This window comes from Spermophilus citellus, assembly GCF_964194105.1.
Source record: "Spermophilus citellus genome assembly, chromosome: 4".
NCBI classification, from domain to species: Eukaryota; Metazoa; Chordata; class Mammalia; order Rodentia; family Sciuridae; genus Spermophilus; species Spermophilus citellus.
In genome coordinates this window covers 145,389,742-145,407,529 of record NC_138185.1, presented here as the reverse complement: position 1 = coordinate 145,407,529, position 17,788 = coordinate 145,389,742, and the positions used below count along the sequence as shown (strand labels likewise).

Sequence of the window (17,788 nt, the reverse complement as noted above, 5' to 3'; positions counted from 1 at the left end):
TGTATAGTAATAGTTCTCAGTTTCCAAGAAAAAGAGGAAAAAATGCATAGGGTTTGGTCTGAACCTGAGTGATTTCTCAGGATAAAGAATAACAATGTGTAAAAATTTAACAGAGCTGGGCATGGTGGCCCATGCTTATAATCCCAGGGGTTCAGGAGGGTGGGGTAGGAGGCTCATAAGTTGAAAGCCAACTTCAGCAATTTAGGGAGACCCTGTCTCAAAATAAAAAGTAGAAAGGGTTGGGGACATGGTTAGTGGTTAAGGGCCCCCCAAAGTTCAATCCCTAGTACCGCCCCCCAAAAAAAGTAGCTAATTATTATGTTGAAAATAAATTTTCACTGACTTACCCTTGTTTCAATCTTTTTTACTCTATTTAACTTGTCTTTATTTTTAATTAAATGGGTTGAATAAAACAATACTGGTTATCACAAATTTATTGAAACTAGTTAGCAAAATAAATGTGTATACTATTTGGTCTAATATATTAAACCCTTTTGCCCTGTTCTGGCCTTTCTTTATGCCTTAGTATTTTAAAACACCATATATTTAATAAGTTGTGTTGGACCACTCCTGTAATCCCAGCTACATAGGAGGCTGAGGCAAGAGGATCACAGGTTCAAGACCAGTCTGGGCATTTTAGCAAGACTCTGTTTTAAAATAAAAAGGGTAGCTGGGCATAGTGGCACATACTTAATCCCAGCGGCTCAGGAGGCTGAGACAGGAGGATTGCGAGTTCAAAGCCAGCCTCAGCAATGGGGAGGTGCTAAGCAACTCAGTGAGACCCTGTCTCTAAATAAAATACAAAACAGGTCTGAGGATGTGGCTCAGTGGCCAAGTGTCTGAGTTCAATCCCTGGTACCCAAAATAAATGAATAAAAAATAAAAAAGGTTGGGCATATGACTCAGTCATAGAGTACCACTGGGTTCAATTTCCAGTATTTCAAAAAAAAAAACTATTTTTTAATGTGACAGTGTAAATATTTTAAACCTGTGTGATGACTCACTTCAAGACTTTAAACTCAAAGTATAAGAAAAGATTTGTGCAACTTCCTAACTTTTATGTGAAATGGAATTTGACCCTGAAGTGCCTTTCTTTATACTGAGGCCTGAAGATCTTTAGGTTTCAAAGAATTTCATTTTTATAGTATTTTTTTCCAACATTTTATTATGGAAGTTTTCAAATGTGCAGAAAATTTGAAAGAATTGTTTTGTGAATTCATTAATTTTTATCTCCTATCTGCTTCAATTAACAGTTTTCTATGTGTTTTATTCCATATTTATCTCTCCATTAATCTATTTTTGAAGCATTTCAAAGTTAAGTTGGAGACATTAGGATGTTTCACCACTAACCATTGTAGTATGCACATGAAGAATGTTATATATAATTTATAATGCATAATGTTTTAAGAGTCATTGATGATGTTGATTGTTTCTGTAGTTTTTGTTTGTTGAGTCCATTGTCTGAATATACTATAGTTGTTTATCCTATATTGTTAGAGACTTAGGCTATTTCTTGTTTGGGCTGTTATAAATAAAGTTGCTATATAAATACTTGTTTGAATGTTTTTGGTAGACTTATGCTTTTCTTTCTCTTGGTTAAAAATATCAAGAGGAAAGACTGGGTCATAGGGTAGATGTATGTTTTAGATTTATTTTTTAAAAAGAGAATTTTTTCCAAAGTGGTTCTGCTATTTTATTTCCCCTATAAGGTTTGTTCTACATCTTTGCCAATAGTCTTTATATTGTAGGTTTTAATTTGTATTTCCCTGGTGGTCAGTGATGTTGAGCACCTTTTCAAGTGCTTATAAGCCATTTGTATCTCTTCCTTTAACAATTGTCTATTTAAAACCATTACCCATTTTGTGTTTTTATGATTAAGTCATAAGGGATTTTTGTATGTTTTACATACAATTCTTGTTATCAAGTATGTTTTGTGAATATTTTCTTCCAATCTATAACTTATTCATTTTCATAGTGGAGTCAGTTCATTGCATTTTTTCCAACATTTTATGTGACTTCAAACATAAAGTTTATAGTGAACATTCATACACTCATCACCCAGTTCTGTCTTTAGTATTTATTTTTTGGTACTGGTGATTGACCCTAGGGGCGCTCTATCACTTGGCAACATCCCCAGCCCATTTTTAATTTTAAGACAGGGTCTGGCTAAATTGCTGAGGCTGGCCTTGAACTTGAGGTACTCCTGCCTCAGCCTACTGTGCTGCTGGGATTACAGGCGTGCACCACTGAGCCTGGCTGATCATTAACATTTTATTATATTTGTCCTTTCACATATCTATCCATATATCCTATTATATGTATTTCAGTGTAAATTGCAGGTATCAGTTCATTTCCCCCAAGTACTTCAAAATGCATATTATTTATTAGAACTCAGAATTTGCTTGCAACTTGTTTTCTTTTGAGGTAAACTTCTTATACCATGCAGTGCAAAATTCTAAGTGAATAATGGCTGAGTTTGACAAATGCATGCACCTGTGAAACCCTAAACTCTATCAAGATGTAGAATTTACTGTCACTCCAGGAGGTCCTCTCATGTCTGGTTCCAGTTAAATTCTGCCTCCATCCCCCCAGAGGCAACCATTTCCTGATTTTTTGCATCATCGTTTACTTTGGCCTGTTCCAAAACCTCATAACAGTGGATTCACACATGATATACTTTTCTGGTTGAAGTTTCTTTTACTTAGCATGTTTTTGAGATTCATCCTGTGGTTGCATTGTCAGTAGTTCATTCCTTGTTACTGCTCAATAGTAATCCTTTGTTTGTATCACTGTGTATCTGTTCTCTCACAGATATACACCTGAATTGTTTCTAGTTTGGGAGTGTGATATGAACATTTTTTTTTCTTATTTTATCTGGTATGAACATTTTTGTACAAGTCCTTTTGTGGGAATATCTTTTCCTTTTTAGGAGTAAATAATTAGGAGTGGAATTGCTGACTTGTAGGGAAAACTGTTGGACCCTTGTTCATAGTGGTTTAACAGTTTCACACTCCCCAAAAGTTCATTTTGTTTCATATATTTGCCATATTTGGTGGTGTTAGCCTTATTTATGTTTAACCGTTTTGGGGTGTAGTGGTATCTCATCATAACAGAATATTGTACTTTAAATATCTATTTCTTACATCCTGCCACCTTTATCTAGTTACTCCCCATATATATTATACACACCTCAACTTTTTCTGTACTACTTCTCCCACCTCCAGCTTTTTCTATATTACTTTAACTTTGCCTTCAATTTTCTATGCCCTTACACTTTTATTTACAGTGCTTGGTAAGAACTATTATTAAATTGCTGACCAATGTGGTATCCAAGCATCAAGTTGGTAAATAAGTTACTCCTAAAATACATTAACAGAAATTTGTCATATCCTGGTTGTTTAGCTTGAGAATTTTTTTTAAGAGGGGAAGGGTGACAGAATAATATTTGTATATAGACTTATACACACAAGCCATACACAGATTTATGAACACAAGTCTTTGTTTTCTATCAAATATAGAAGATTAGCCACAGTTTGATCCTCTTTATAAAATAAGTATAAAAGGCAAGATCCAACTGGAAATATCTGTTGGTTGTAAAGTATTAACAAACTGGAATCCAGAATATACTATTGAAATCATCTACAGTTTGGTTGTTCTCTTAAGTTCCTTCAAATAAATTAGTAGAGTAACTGAGTTGTAAATATGGAAGAATCACCAAAGTACACTATCCAGTCCTCACTTAATTTCTTAAAAAAAAAATAGAAATAGTTACCTGAGGGGCTGGGGTTGTGGTTCAGTGGTAGAGCACTTTCCTCGCAAGTGTGAGGCACTAGGCTTGATGCTCAGCACCACTTAAAAATAAAAGTATTGTGTCCATCTACAACTAAAAAAAATTTTTTTTTAAAGTTACCTCTTTCCTGTATGATAGTAATTCTATAGTGGTTGCATATAAGAACCATCTGAAGGAATTTTTAAAAAGTCTTTTCACTCAGATTGTGTTCCAAAACAAGTTAGAAAATCTGAGAAGGGAAGATGGAACCCAGGCATCACACTTGTCTTGTTGTTGTTTGTGATACTGAGAAATGAACCCAGGACTTCCTACATGCTAAGCAAGCATTCTACCACCAAGCTACATCTCCATCCTTTTTTAAAATTCTTGTTTTGAGACAGGGGTTTACTAAGTTGCCCAGGCTGACCTCAAATTTGCGATCCTCCTGCTTCTGTCACCCAAGTCTCTGGAATCATAGGCATGCACCCACACCCAGCTCAGCATTAGTATTTTTAAAAGCTCCCCACATAATCCCAGTGTGCAGCCAAGATTACAAATCAGTGCTATTAGGAACACAGGAAATAAAATTTAGGTAAATGTATATGAGCTTTCTTTTAAACTTTCCAGGTTGCATACCACAAGGGCATTGGAGATTTTGAAGTTGGGCTTCACCATTTACAAGCTCTGTGACTTTGGGCAAGTTTCTTGGCTAAATGCAATCATGGTGTAAAGTTTCTAGTGCGATGCAGAGAACAAAGTAGGTCTTTGACAATATCGGGTTCCTCTTGTCTTAGAAGTGGCATCTCTTTGAGGATTACAAACTGTCATTCCTTCACTGTTAAATAAATTCAGCATAGTTTACATGTCAGGTGGAAGGCATTCCTAACAAAGCCTTTATGTTACATCATCAACATGGAAATTAACACAGGGCTCAATTTACTGATTTCCCTGGCTGAGTGAAGAGGTTGGCCTCATACTCCTGTAGTTAAAGTCATCAACTGAGAACTTGATACAGTTAACTGATGAACTAGACCCAAGAGTTAATTGAGTATGTTATTTTAGGTATATGCTGAAGGAGCTGTATACTTCTTACTCAGAAGGATTTCTTTGGATTTTCTTTTTTCTTTTAAACATATTTAAGCCTCCTGTACAAAACAAAGTTCTGAACTCTTCCCTTTAAATATAGTTTGCTCTTTTAAACAAACTTGTATTTTGGGAAAGTTAATATCTCTTCTTGGATGTATACATTGCAGCATCTTGAACGATATATAAAATATGTAGGTGTCATTAAATATTTGCTAAATGAATGTTTCCCCCTGAAGGAAAAAAAATGATTTGTATGAGCTTTGAAATAAAGCAACAACAAAAGCCCAACAAATAGTCCATCTTTTGTTTCTAAGTCGATACAGTTTGTTTGTGAAATGATGTTCCCCAATCTTTCATGTGAAATATGAGGGCAGAGGTTGAGATCCTGATGTGCACAAAGGTATGGCAGTGCTTTAAGTGAAAGAATCGAGTGTAGGTAGCACACAGTTGACTGCAATTCATAAATTCTGCCGTCTCCAGCTTTTGGCGGCTCTGGAAAAGCAGCCTGAACAGTTCTTGGGGTTCTTTAGGGTAATAACAATACGTAAGGGGTGGAGTGCTTAATCCTCTGAAGTGAATGATAAACACTGAGGAAGGCGTGTCTTCTAGAGCCTCACTCCCTCGCGGCTGCAGGTCACGTGAGCGCCAAGTACTTCCCGATTCCCAGCCACTGTCTCCCGTAGGCAGTTGCGCTCAGTGTGAAAGGTGGAAAGCGCAGGCAGGCAGAGCGGACTGCGAGGAAGTTTAAACACAGAAAGCGAAGCATTTCGAACTATAACGATGCCACACTTTACTGTGACTAAAGTAGAGGATCCAGAAGAGGGGGCAGCGGCTTCGGTCTCCCAAGAGCCCAATTTAACAGAAATAAAAACCCGGATTCGGGATTCAGATGATCCAGGTGAGTCCCCAGTTTCGGAGTGTTTGGAATCTCTGAAGATTTTGTGAGAAAATATAGTCACTAAGATATCAAAATTGAAATGCCCTCTTATGGATTGAGAAAAAGTGTTGTGGTTGAAGTATTTTTCACTCAATTGTTTCACTCCTTTGTATATCTGATAAGTTCTTTTACGTTTTTCACACACTGGTTTGTTTTCACCCACAATGAGTTCTGTGTTCGTTACAAACAGGTGAAATTGAATCATGGCAGCGTATGAAAAGAGTTTTCAAACAAATGAGCACAGTAAAAGTCAATGTAGAATTACTTTTTACTTACACAGTTTAGGTTATATCCAGAAAATACTCTAAACCCAATGAGTGAACAACATTTAAATTTAGCAGTTTACAGAATATTATATAAAGAGGGAGCATGGTTCACTAATTTTGTAATGTGGACTTTGTGATTTCTATAGTTACTTAAAATTTTGCATCAGTTTACAAGATAGACGGTAATTCAGTAGTAAATACTCTTAAGAAATTTTTAATGAAAGAAAAGTACAGTAGATGGTCATTATGCTGACTGAGTATAGCATCACTGTTTAATGAAGTTACTTGATGAAGATACTTATCCCTATTATTTTCTCTAAATGGTAACAGTTATACTTTCTAGGGGAATTGTGGTTTTGGAGTCTTAAGCATGCAATTAAAATCTGAAGTTAATATTATGGTATCAAATATAGCCATAGTTTGAAGCCCCTTATTTTTTAAATCTGTAAATTGTCAGAAACTTCTCTAGTATGTGAATAAAGTCTAAGGGAAACTCACAAAATTCCCTTTAATTCTGTGATGCCATGATTCTAACTTTTTTCTATAGCAAGTAACACATTGCAGTTCCTTGCTGTAAACAGCTGTTGATTATCTCAGCTTCTTTCCAAGCTTTAGAGAATTTTAAAGAATCTTTAACTTATTCAAGATGGTGACTAGTTAAAAAAAAATGTTCCTTTTATATACTTTTTCCTGATAGAGAAAATTTATTAGGAGAAAATAAAAAGGTTTTATGTAAATTCTTTGTCCACTAGGTTATTTTCATTTTGCTGAATAGTCAGGATGATAAGAAGCTGAAAACAAGTTTAACCGACTTTGAACTTGAACCTGATTCTCTACAACTTCAACTCAAAGAAGTTAGATAATTCTTTCTCTCAGGCCTGTGTGTATTTCAAGATGAATTTTCTTAATTGCTTAGATTTTATTCCCTTTAGAACTTTGTCTTTATTGTCATCTTCATTAATTTCACAAATGCAAACTTCTATTTCCTTTCTCCACCACCTCTACTCTTTTATTTTCGTCTTTATTAGTCCCATTATGTTTGGAGAAACGTAACTCTCTTCAGATTAGAACAGAGCTTTACTCTACGAACAACCACCTAGGAAAGCCATAAAAGTTTGAGAGTACCCAACTTTAAGAAAGTGCCATTATTAGGTTTAACTTATTTTCTTCCATAGTAATTGCTTTGAACAAGAAATAAGTCACAGATATAATCTAATTTGAATTTTATAAGGATTTTCATTTGTTGTTTTCCATAACAGCCCCAGAAAGTCACCACTTGAATAAACTATTGTTTGGCAAGTGAACAACTGCTAGGAATATATTATCTAAATTACCTTAGTTGTAGGGTTGAATTGGAAGGAGAGAGGGGAAAGTCTAAAAGTCGTTTCTTCCTTTTTCAACCTAGGAAAAAGGGTCAGGATTTTTTGTTTTGTTTTGTTTTTTGGCCCCTTTATGACCCCTCCTGAGTTTAAAAAAAAAAAAAATCCTACCTTCATTGTGGTTTTGTTGCAAGTACTTCTAACTCTGGCCAGTTATGTAACCAATAGTTTTACTTTCCTTTGTTTTTCCTTCTCCGTGGAGAGAAAAATACATATAATGGTATAAATGGAACATATTTAGAAAGCATATCATCCTTTTAAGTGGTTTTTTAAAAATATATGTATTTGAATTAGACTAGTGAATAATTTTAGATAAAATAGAAATACAAACACAGAGGTAATCTAATTTTTTAAACTACATAATCCTTGCCATACAAACTACAATAGAAAGTCAATATAGTAGAACCCTGCTTAATTGGGGCTTTAAAAGAAAAAGGAAAAATTCAGATTTCCATAACATTTTTCTTGTTTTCTTCCTCCCTGTTCTGTTTTCTCAGCAACCTATCCATAAAATAGCATTTACCACACACTGTATTTCAGTATCTGTTTACTTGTTTCTGTCTCCCCAACAGACTGATTGATTACAAATTCCTTGAGGACAGAGATCTTATAATATCGATTTTGTATTTCCAGGTTCTTAGCAACATAGTAAGCAAATCAGTGGATAGACATATTCTCTGCCTTTTTAATTCACCAAATGTGGTGTCAGCTGTTTGTGCTCTTTTTCCTAAGGCTACAAATGTGTAAGAAGTTTCAAGTTCCCCACTAAATGCAGCAGAATGGCATTGGAGTCAGGGACCTGGCTGTGAATCCCAGTCATACTAATTATTACTAATTAGTAGTAGTGTTAATTTGTAATAATTAGTACTTGAGTGACTTTCAGCAAGCTATTTAACAACTTTTTTCCTCATTGATAAAACCAAGGGAATAACAGTACCTATTTTACAAAGTGTTTATAAGGAGGGCATAGGATACCGTGTGTGTGTGTGTGTGTGTGTGTGTGTGTGTGTGTGTGTGAGAGAGAGAGAGAGAGAGAGAGAGAGAGAGAGAGAGAGAGAGAGAGACGTGTGACCAAGCATTCAAAAAATAAGAACTACCCATTATTTATACAGTGTGATTAGTGGTTCACTAAAAAAATTTAAAAAAAAAACAGATTTGGATAGCAGATGATGGAAAGAATAATAAATGGCATGGTGGGGATCCTGGAACAGGTGTCTCAGGAGGGGACATCACTGATTCTTGGAGACCTGGAAAAGATGACAGATAATAGGAACAATTTGAAGATATTCAAGAAGGATGATGCACTTGTGGGGAACAAATACTTAGGGTGGTTAGCATATTGGTTGTGGTTGTTACTGTTTTGGGGTACTAAGGATTGAACCAGAGCCTCATGCAAATACCACTGAGCCACATTCCAAGCTATAGATAGCACATTGGGCATGTGGTAACGAGATGAAGGGGCTGGGCGTAGTGGGGCACACCTGTAATCCCAGTGGCTCTGGAGGCTGAGGCAGGAGGATCACCAGTTTAAAGCCAGCTTCAGCAAGTTAGCAAGGCTCTAAGTAACTGAGACCCTGTCTCTAAATAAAATACAAAAAAGGTCTGGGGATGTGGTTCAGTAGTTAAGCTCCCTTGGATTCACTTCCCAGTATCAAAAAAGGGGGGGGGTAAATTGAGGGTATTTAGTGAAGTGTTATCCAAACTCTCTGGGACTTCACGTGGTTATTGCCTTTTTAGAGATTTAAAAACCTAGACTGTTGACAATAGTAAGTGACTTGCCTCAGGAAAAGCCTAATTTTTTTTAACATGAATCTTTTATTTTCAGTTATTACCCAGCAATAAGAGAAAGTTAAGTTCACAGTTTTAGCTCTTGACACAAAGTGAACTAGGTAGCAAATTCACTTCCATCAGATAAAGTTAATGGACCAAATTTTTCAAGTTTAAGCCATCTTAAAAGCTTGTAGCATACCAGATACTGCTGTGTGTTCTCTAGTAACAGTAGCCAACAGTGAGTAGAACTTGAGTATTTTTTAATTGCTGGTGGTTTCTATAATATGTTAGAAATCAAGAGGTTTATAAACATGTTCAGATATGAGTTAGTCTTAAAAGTCTAAACACTTATTTAAGAGTGTGTAAGTTGCAATTTCAAAAGGGGTCCATGATCCATATGGACTAAATTAATACTTTTCACTGGGTAGCAGGTATATTTATAAATATATAATTGTATTAGACGTTGGCACCAGTGCAGAACATGCTCAGCATCATAAAATTCAAAACCTTAGCACAAGTTTATATGTCATTAAAAAACAATTATCAGGAGGCTGAGGCAGGAGGTTCACAAGTTCAAGGCCAGCCTTGGCAATTTAGCAAGACCCTGTCTCAAAAAATAAAAAAGACTGGGGATGTATCTCAGTGATAAAGCACCCCTGCATTTAATCCCACTACAAAAAAAGGAAGAGAGAAAGTTACTGTATATCTTAATGTGGAAGGGCCACAGGATTTGATAAGTATTATCAAAACTAATTTTTAATAGGACCAATAGAACAGTTTTATTGTTTACTGAATTTACTTAATCAGATGTGAATGCTACACTTATCCTTTTTTATTTATTTTTAGTTGTAGATGGACATAATCCCTTCATTTATTTTTATGTGGTGCAAAGATAGAACCCAAGTGCCTTACACATGCTAGGCAAGAGCTCCACCACTGAGCCACACCCCCAGCCCTACACTTAGTTATTCTTTCATTAAAGTATTTATTTAAATTTGTGTAAGTATTTTTATGAAATAATTGCTCCAGATTATCTCCCTCCTCCTCAAATCTTCTTATTGGCCAAGCATGATGGCACATGCCTGTGATCCTAGCAGCTTCGGATGCTGAGGCAGAAAGATGGCAAGTTCAAAGCCAGCCTCAGCAATTGAGGGAGGCCCAAAGCAATTTAGCGAGACCCTGTCTCAAAATAAAACATAAAGGACTGGGGTTGGGAGCCTGAGGCAGGAGAATAATGAGTTCAAAGCCAGCCTCAGCAAAAGAGGTGCTGAGCAACTCAGTGAGACCCTGTCTCTAAATAAAATACAAAATAGGGCTAGGGATGTGGCCAAGTGCCTCTGAATTCAATTCCTGGTAACCAAAAAAAAGAGGAGGACTGGCGTTCTGACTCAGTGCATTGGTATTGAACAGCAGCTACAAACATTAACTCACCAGCAGTACAAACAGTATGAGAGCAATTTGTCAAATGAAGTAATGAAGTTCAAATTGTATTACTAATATAAGTTGTTAGCTAAACATTAATTCTGCTCATTACCCGTGAAATCTTACATTCTAAAAAGGATATTTGACTACCTTCTTTTATTGACTAACATTGAGATAGAAAACTAAAGAGATTTTTCTCTGTGTAAATATAACTATTTTCTATAGTGAGGATTTTAAAGCCTTTTATAGCCAGGCATACTAGTATGTGCCTGTAGTCACAACTTCTCAGGAGGCTGAGGCAGGAGAATTACTCCAGGTGTTCCAAAGCCAGCCTAGACAATATAGGAAGACCACATCTCAAGAATTAAAAACAAAAGCCTTTTTTGTTTGTTTGTTTTGGTACTAGGGATTGAACCTAGGGCTGCTCACTGAGCCACATTCCCAGCCATTTTTTATATTTTTATTTAGAGACAGGGTCTTGCTAGTTTCTGCTATGGGCTTTGAACTCATGATCCTCCTGACTCAGTGCACCTCCATGCCCAGCTGTTTGTTCTTTTAATTATTTGTGTGGGCCTTTTCCCAATCCATCTAACAAACATATATCTTCATGTTTTAAAATCTGAGTTTGTCCTTAAACCTGCTGAGTGAGGCATATTTTTCCATCTTCCTTTCCATACCTCAGTAGGAAAGGAAGCATTGCCAGAAAGACTTAACATCTCCCTAAAATATCATCCCAGTTCTTTTTTTAAATTATTTTTTAGTTGTAATTGGACACAATATCTTTATTTTATTTATTTATTTTAATTTTTTTATTTTTTTTATTTTTTATTTTTTTTAAGAGAGAGTGAGAGAGGAGAGAGAGAGAGAGAGAGAGAATTTTTAATACCCATTTTCTAGTTCTCGGGGGACACAACATCTTTGTTGGTATGTGGTGCTGAGGATTGAACCCAGGCCGCACACATGCCAGGCGAGCGCACTACCGCTTCAGCCACATCCCCAGCCCTATTTTATTTATTTTTATGTGGTGCTGAGGATCGTACCCAGGGCCTCGCACATGCTAGGCAAGCACTCTACCGCTGAGCCACAACTCCAGCCTCATCCCAATTCTTTTCACCGTGATTTTTACTGTATGTAAGACCTTAATACAAGAATACACAGTTTGTTTCCTTTTAATTCTTTTTTTTGGGGGGGAAGAAGGGGGGGTAGTACTAAGGATTGAACCCAAGGACACTTTACCACTGAGTTACATCCTCAACCCTTTCTATTTATTCTATTGTGACAGGTTCTAAGTTGCTTAGTTCCTTGCTAAGTTGCTGAGGCTGGCCTTGCACTTGGGATCCTCCTTTGTCACCTCCTGTGTCACTGAGATTACAGGCATGTGCATGGTTGTAATCTTTCAGTTCTTTACATTTTACAACCATGTAGATTGTAACTCTTATTTGTCATGTATTCTGACAGTCTTGAATATTTTCATTTTGTATTTCAACACTATTTTCACCAGTTAATTAGAATTTCTCCCAGAATTTTTCTTGCTTAGCACACCAACCCTGTGTGTAGGATATGCTGCTTTTGCCCCACAAAGAGATTTGCCAGATTGAAATTAACTGAATTCTATAATTTTTTTTTAAATAAGCATACAAACTGGGTGTTGTGGTATATGCCTATAATCCCAGCAATTTGGGAGACTGAGCAGTCCAAGGCCAGCCTCAGCAATTTAGTGAGACTCTATCTAAAAATAAAAAGCTGAGGTGTAGCTCAGTGGGAGAGAGCCCCTGAGTTCAGTCCCCAGTACCAAAAACAAAAACTAAACAAAACCCCTTCATACACTGTACATGTTGCTTAATTGCTAGTTACTTTTATTTTCTATACTTAATATTTAGGAGTGTAAAATATATAACTTTAACATATTGTAAAATATTTAAAAGATTTTCAGATTTCAGATAGAATTTGGCTATATGGCATGGATTAAGAAATTGATTATTAACTGGTAAACTCTGAGGAATGTATCATTTCTTGTTTTTGCCATGTTGAAAAAGGAAACAGTTTTACATGAACATGTTGTCAACTTTAAGTTATAAACTACTAGCTACCATTGTTTTTTTGAAGGTTTTTTTTCTTCTTTTCTTTTTCTTTCTTTCTTTCTTCCTTTTTTTTTTTTTTTTTTTTTTTTTTGATACCAGGGATTGAACCCAGTGGTGCTTACCCACTGAGACACAGAGAGACAACCCCTGCCCTTTTTTATATTTTATTTAGAGACAGGGTCTTGCTGAGTTGCTTAGGACCTCACTAAGTTGGTGAGGCTGGCCTTAGTAATCTTCCTGCCTCACCCTCCCAAGATGCTGGGATTCCAGCATGTGCCACCACACCCGGCTAGTTACTATTGTTGAGCATGGTAAGTAGAAAAGCCAGTGTTCAAACTAGGCACTTAACAAATATTGGCTCACATAATCCTCACAACCACCAAGACAGGAAACCATTATTGCTATTTTCTATATTAGGAAAATAAATTGTCAAGAAATTAGATGATTTAAGTAGCAAATTTGGAATTCAAAGTAAATGTATATGGCTCTAAAGCTTTTTTTGTTTGTTTTTAACCACACCGAATGGCCCCTCTGCTTTAAATACACACATAATTTTTTATGTTTCCTGCAACTAGGCGGCTCTCTTAATAGTTACTAATTCCTTTTTTTAAGTGTTTTTATTAATTATTAATGGACCTTTATTTATTTTTTTTTGTATGTGGTGCTGAGGATCGAACCCAATGCCTCACACATGCTAGGCAAGGACTCTATCACTGAGCCACAACCCCAGCCCTAATAGTTATTAATTCATATTCTCTATTTCTTTATTATTGTAGATTTCTTAAAATTAAAGTTAACTTCTTCTATTATTTCAAGTATTGGATTGCTTTCTATAAATTTAGTATAGAATATTTCTAAATGGCTGGGGATGTGGCTCAAGCGGTTGCGCACTCGCCTGGCATGCGTGCGGCCCGGGTTCGATCCTCTGCACCACATACAAACAAAGATGTTGTGTCCACCAAAAACTAAAAAATAAATATTAAAAAATTCTCTCTCTCTCCTCTGTCTCTCTCTCTCTTTAAAAAAATATTTCTAAATGTAGAATATTTGAAATAATGCTAAAAATTGTGAAATTTGAGCATAGAACTTGGCTTAACTTAGCTTAATCTGACAAACCTTTAGAAGCCTTCCATTCCTCACATTTCGAGGAAGATTCCTACTTATCAGTGATATAGAAATAGAAGGATTAGCTGGGCACAGTGGCACATGCCTGTAATCCCAACAGCTCTGGAGGCTAAGGCAGGAGAATTGAAAATTCAAAGCCAGCCTCAACAACTTAGTGAGTCCCTAAGCAACTTAGTGAGACCCCATCTCAAAACAGAAAATTTAAAAAGGGCTGGAGTTATGGATCAGTGGCTTAGCACCCCTTGGTTCAATCCCTGGTACCGAGGGGAAGGGGAGTGGGAGACTTAAAACTTAAAAATGGAGTTAGTGAAATAATTGACTTTAATATAACTTCAGAATACATATTCTTCACTGAAGGTGTGCAAGATATATTTCTTTTAATGTATTTCATTATGGATTTTATTACTTAGAATATGGTACGTAATCACATTTTTTTTTTCTGTACTAAGGATTAAACCCAGAGCCTCATGCATACTAGACAAGTACTCTACCAGTGAGGTATATCCCCAGCTCCATAAGTGATTTTAATCTATTCTAAAACACCATATGATGAAGTAGGTCTCATTTCCTTTGCTGTGTTCTTTCCACTGTAACACATAACCTTTTGTGACAGAAGATTCTGATCCTTGTGTTAGAAATGGTGAATCTATAAGAGTTCTCCTCTAAAGTTGTCTCTTTTTCCCACCTCAATATCTTCATCTGAACTCTTGTGCTTTCATTCTCTGCCTAATGTAAAACATTACACATATTCACACTTAACATCATCACCTCAAGATCAGGTTTGTATTTTTTCCAAGATGATTTACCTAATATTGTTTTTCAACTTTGATTATTCCATTTGTCAGTATCTGTTAGCCCTCAAATATACTTTGCAGTGTGCCTTAAATTTGTAATCATGTTGTAATTCTATTTTTCTATCTTCAACTGTATCATTAATTATATGAAGGGGAGGGATGGTGTTTTAATACTTTTTAGAAAATTGCTTAATTTTTGTTATGTTTGGACTTCACAGAGGATCTTTAAACTTTTTTACTTAGCTAGGTGTGGTAATGTGTAGGTAGGCCTGTAGACCTGCCTACTCAGGAAGTTGGGCAGGAGGATCACTGAAGCCCAAGATTTCAAGGCCAGCATGGGCAATATAGTGAGATCCTGTCTCACTGTTTGCCAAGATTAGAATGTTTTGAGGATTGTCTGTAAACTGAACTTGATTTTCAGAAAGTTCTAGAAAGGTGGCTACTAGAATATTTTGTGATCCTTCAATTCCTAATTCCAGCTTTTATCTTCCTCTTTTGAGCAAAAAGCCTCCTGTATTTAATGAAATGGGTACAAGTGATATCTTGGCTCTGTTTGAGACCGCTAACACAGGACTCATTCCTTAAGGGTGGAACAAGAACCTGGAGTTCTCAGGGTGAAACTAAGAATGGCAGATCTGGGAAAGAGCTTGGTTTGGTGGAGATCCATGGACTCCTGGAGAGAGAAAGCTAAAGAGTCAGGGCACTGAAATCTCCCTATCCCTGAAGTTTGAAAAGGTAAGGAAGATTCAGGAGCAGAGAGGCTTCCTCCTGAGCCTCCACCTGGTTGGTGACTTACCTGCTGCAACACTGCCTGCCCACAGAGAGGAGACTGCTTTGCCTTTGTTCTTTTTTGTTGTTGTTGTTTTGAGACAGGTGTCTCTCCATGTTGCCTAGGCTGGCCTTAAACTTGTGATCCTTCTTGTCAGCTTTCTAAGAAACCAGGATTATATACATGTGCCAGTGTAACCAGCCTTCTATTTTCTTGAGACTATCATCACTTGTGGTCCTCCAGCAAACAAATCTAAGCTCTTATGAGATGACAAAGAAAAACAACCCATCCGGGCAAAAACCCAGCCAGGAAATCAAAGAGAAAAATTGCTTAGAATAAACAGTTTGTTGGACCAGTTAAATAGAAATGCTGCAGTAGACAGTAACTTCGACATGAAAATAATAATGGGAGTATTTAAGGAGGTTAAAGTGAAGCAAAAAAGACTTTATAGAAAAAATAAATAAACATGATTTCTTAGCTACTTATTACTACCTGACTTGATTCATGCACACACACCTAAGAAAAAGAAAACTTGATAAATTTCATGCTTGTATAGTTTTATCAAAATGGATTCTAGGGCTGGGGTTGTGGCTCAGCAGTAGAGCACTCACCTAGCACGTTCAATCCTCAGCACCACATAAAATTAAATAAATAAATAGATAAATAAAGGTATTGTGTCCAACTACAACTACTTTTGTAGTTGATTCTTCTGTTATGTATAACTAAGAACCAATGGAAAAATAATTTAACTAAAATCTCCACTATAATGTAAACATCATTAAAGCAGAAATTTTATTACTTATATACACTGCTAACCTATGTCAACACCTAATGCCCAAAATGCTGTCTTGCACATAATAGGCTGATAAATAATTAATGGATAAAGGAATTAATGTGATTATTATTGATCTAGAAGATCAAGTAAAAGAAATATTTCAGTTCAGGACATTTAAAAGTGGCAAATATAAACCCAAAAGAAGAGAAAGAAACAAGTGAAGGAAAAGCAGTAATTAAAGATAGAAAAAAAATTCCCGAGTAAAAGACTCCAGATGCAGAATGAAATCCCAGGGAGTAAAAGTGATGAAAAACACACATCTAGGGATATGCTGATAAAATTTTTGAGCTCCAAGGATTCATCCCAAAAGCTTTAAGATAGCACAAGTTATGCCTATAAAGTATCAGACTAGCATCAGAATTCTAATCCACAATGCTGGAAAGTATGAGACAGTGGAATAGTATTTACAGATGATTGTATTAGCAGTAGATCTGCCTATACCTCTTGCCATTTCTCTCCACCTCTTCCTGCTGGAAGTCCAATTGTTCTTCCCCTGTGCTGTCATTCCACCACCTCCCTGTACTATAGTGGAGCCCTGCCGCAGGAAATGGGCTTCAGTGAACTGGATAAGAACCAGGGACTGGCCCTTGTCTACTCCAGCTACTTGGCTGCTATTGTCTGGTCATCTTTTCCTTACAATAAGTCAGATGGACCAGAGGGAAAATGGCTAAATAAAATTCTCATAAACTTCTTCAGGACTTTTGTGTCATATTCTTTGTTCCCATAGGTTGGTTTGGCTCTGAATTATCATTATTCCACCTTGATTACCTTTTCTTCCTTTCAGTATGTGGATTTCTTGGGGAAAACAGGAATAACATTGCATTCATAGCTCTTCCAATGATATTTTCCTGGTTCCTTCAATGAGTATTCTTTAGTATTTCCAGCTCTTGATCTCAGCTTCTGCCTATATTTTAGGAAAATTCAACCTTCTATCTTTAACTCTGTTTTAATGATGACTTTGAAATCTTTATTTCCATCATTAACCTTTTATTGAACTAATCTCAAATTTCTATTTCTTTGGATATATTTAAAAAGTAATTTCACTATGAGTCAATTTAAAAGCATGTTAAACATTTTATAAAATATACAAAGCTCTACATTACAAAAAGTTGTAATTGTCATAGCAATATTAAGACAATATTGCCTTCAAAGCACATGTAATAGGCAGATACACTCCTCCCAGCATATTCCCAATTCCAAGTTTTCTCTCAGTGACCTCTTATTCTTAATTTATCTATATTTATTTATTTATTTATTTTTGGTGCCAAGGACTGATCACAGGGGCACTTAATTACTGAGCTACATCCCCATCCCTTGATACTGTGTTCTGCTTCTTATTAGGATCAATTGTATGTCCATCATAAACTATTGATGTCTGGGATGGATATGTGGCTCAATGGTAGAGTTCTTGCCTAGCATGTATGAGGCCCTGTGTTTAATACCCATTACTGACAAAAGAAAAAAAAGAAGAAATAAACTTAATGTTCAGTGATTTACAGGCAATAAATTTGGTTTTGTGTTTGGTTTGGAATCACTACTCATGCCTTCTAGCTCC

General features: G+C 36.1%; 1 protein-coding gene across 3 annotated transcripts in view; it reads left to right on the top strand.

Moving 5' to 3' along the window:
* The window catches only part of SLC12A6 (solute carrier family 12 member 6), a 98,094-nt gene that overhangs the window by 14,821 nt on the left and 65,485 nt on the right, over positions 1 to 17,788 (top strand). Inside the window, exon 1 of one of the 3 annotated variants that reach the window (XM_081288850.1) lies at positions 5,571 to 5,753. The exons of the other annotated variants lie outside the window; for them this stretch is intronic. Within the exon in view, the coding sequence (XP_081144976.1) occupies positions 5,636 to 5,753 (118 nt within the window). The 5' untranslated portion in view covers positions 5,571 to 5,635. Of the gene's footprint in view, positions 1 to 5,570; positions 5,754 to 17,788 lie in introns of those variants that run through there. 3 annotated transcript variants of the gene reach the window in all.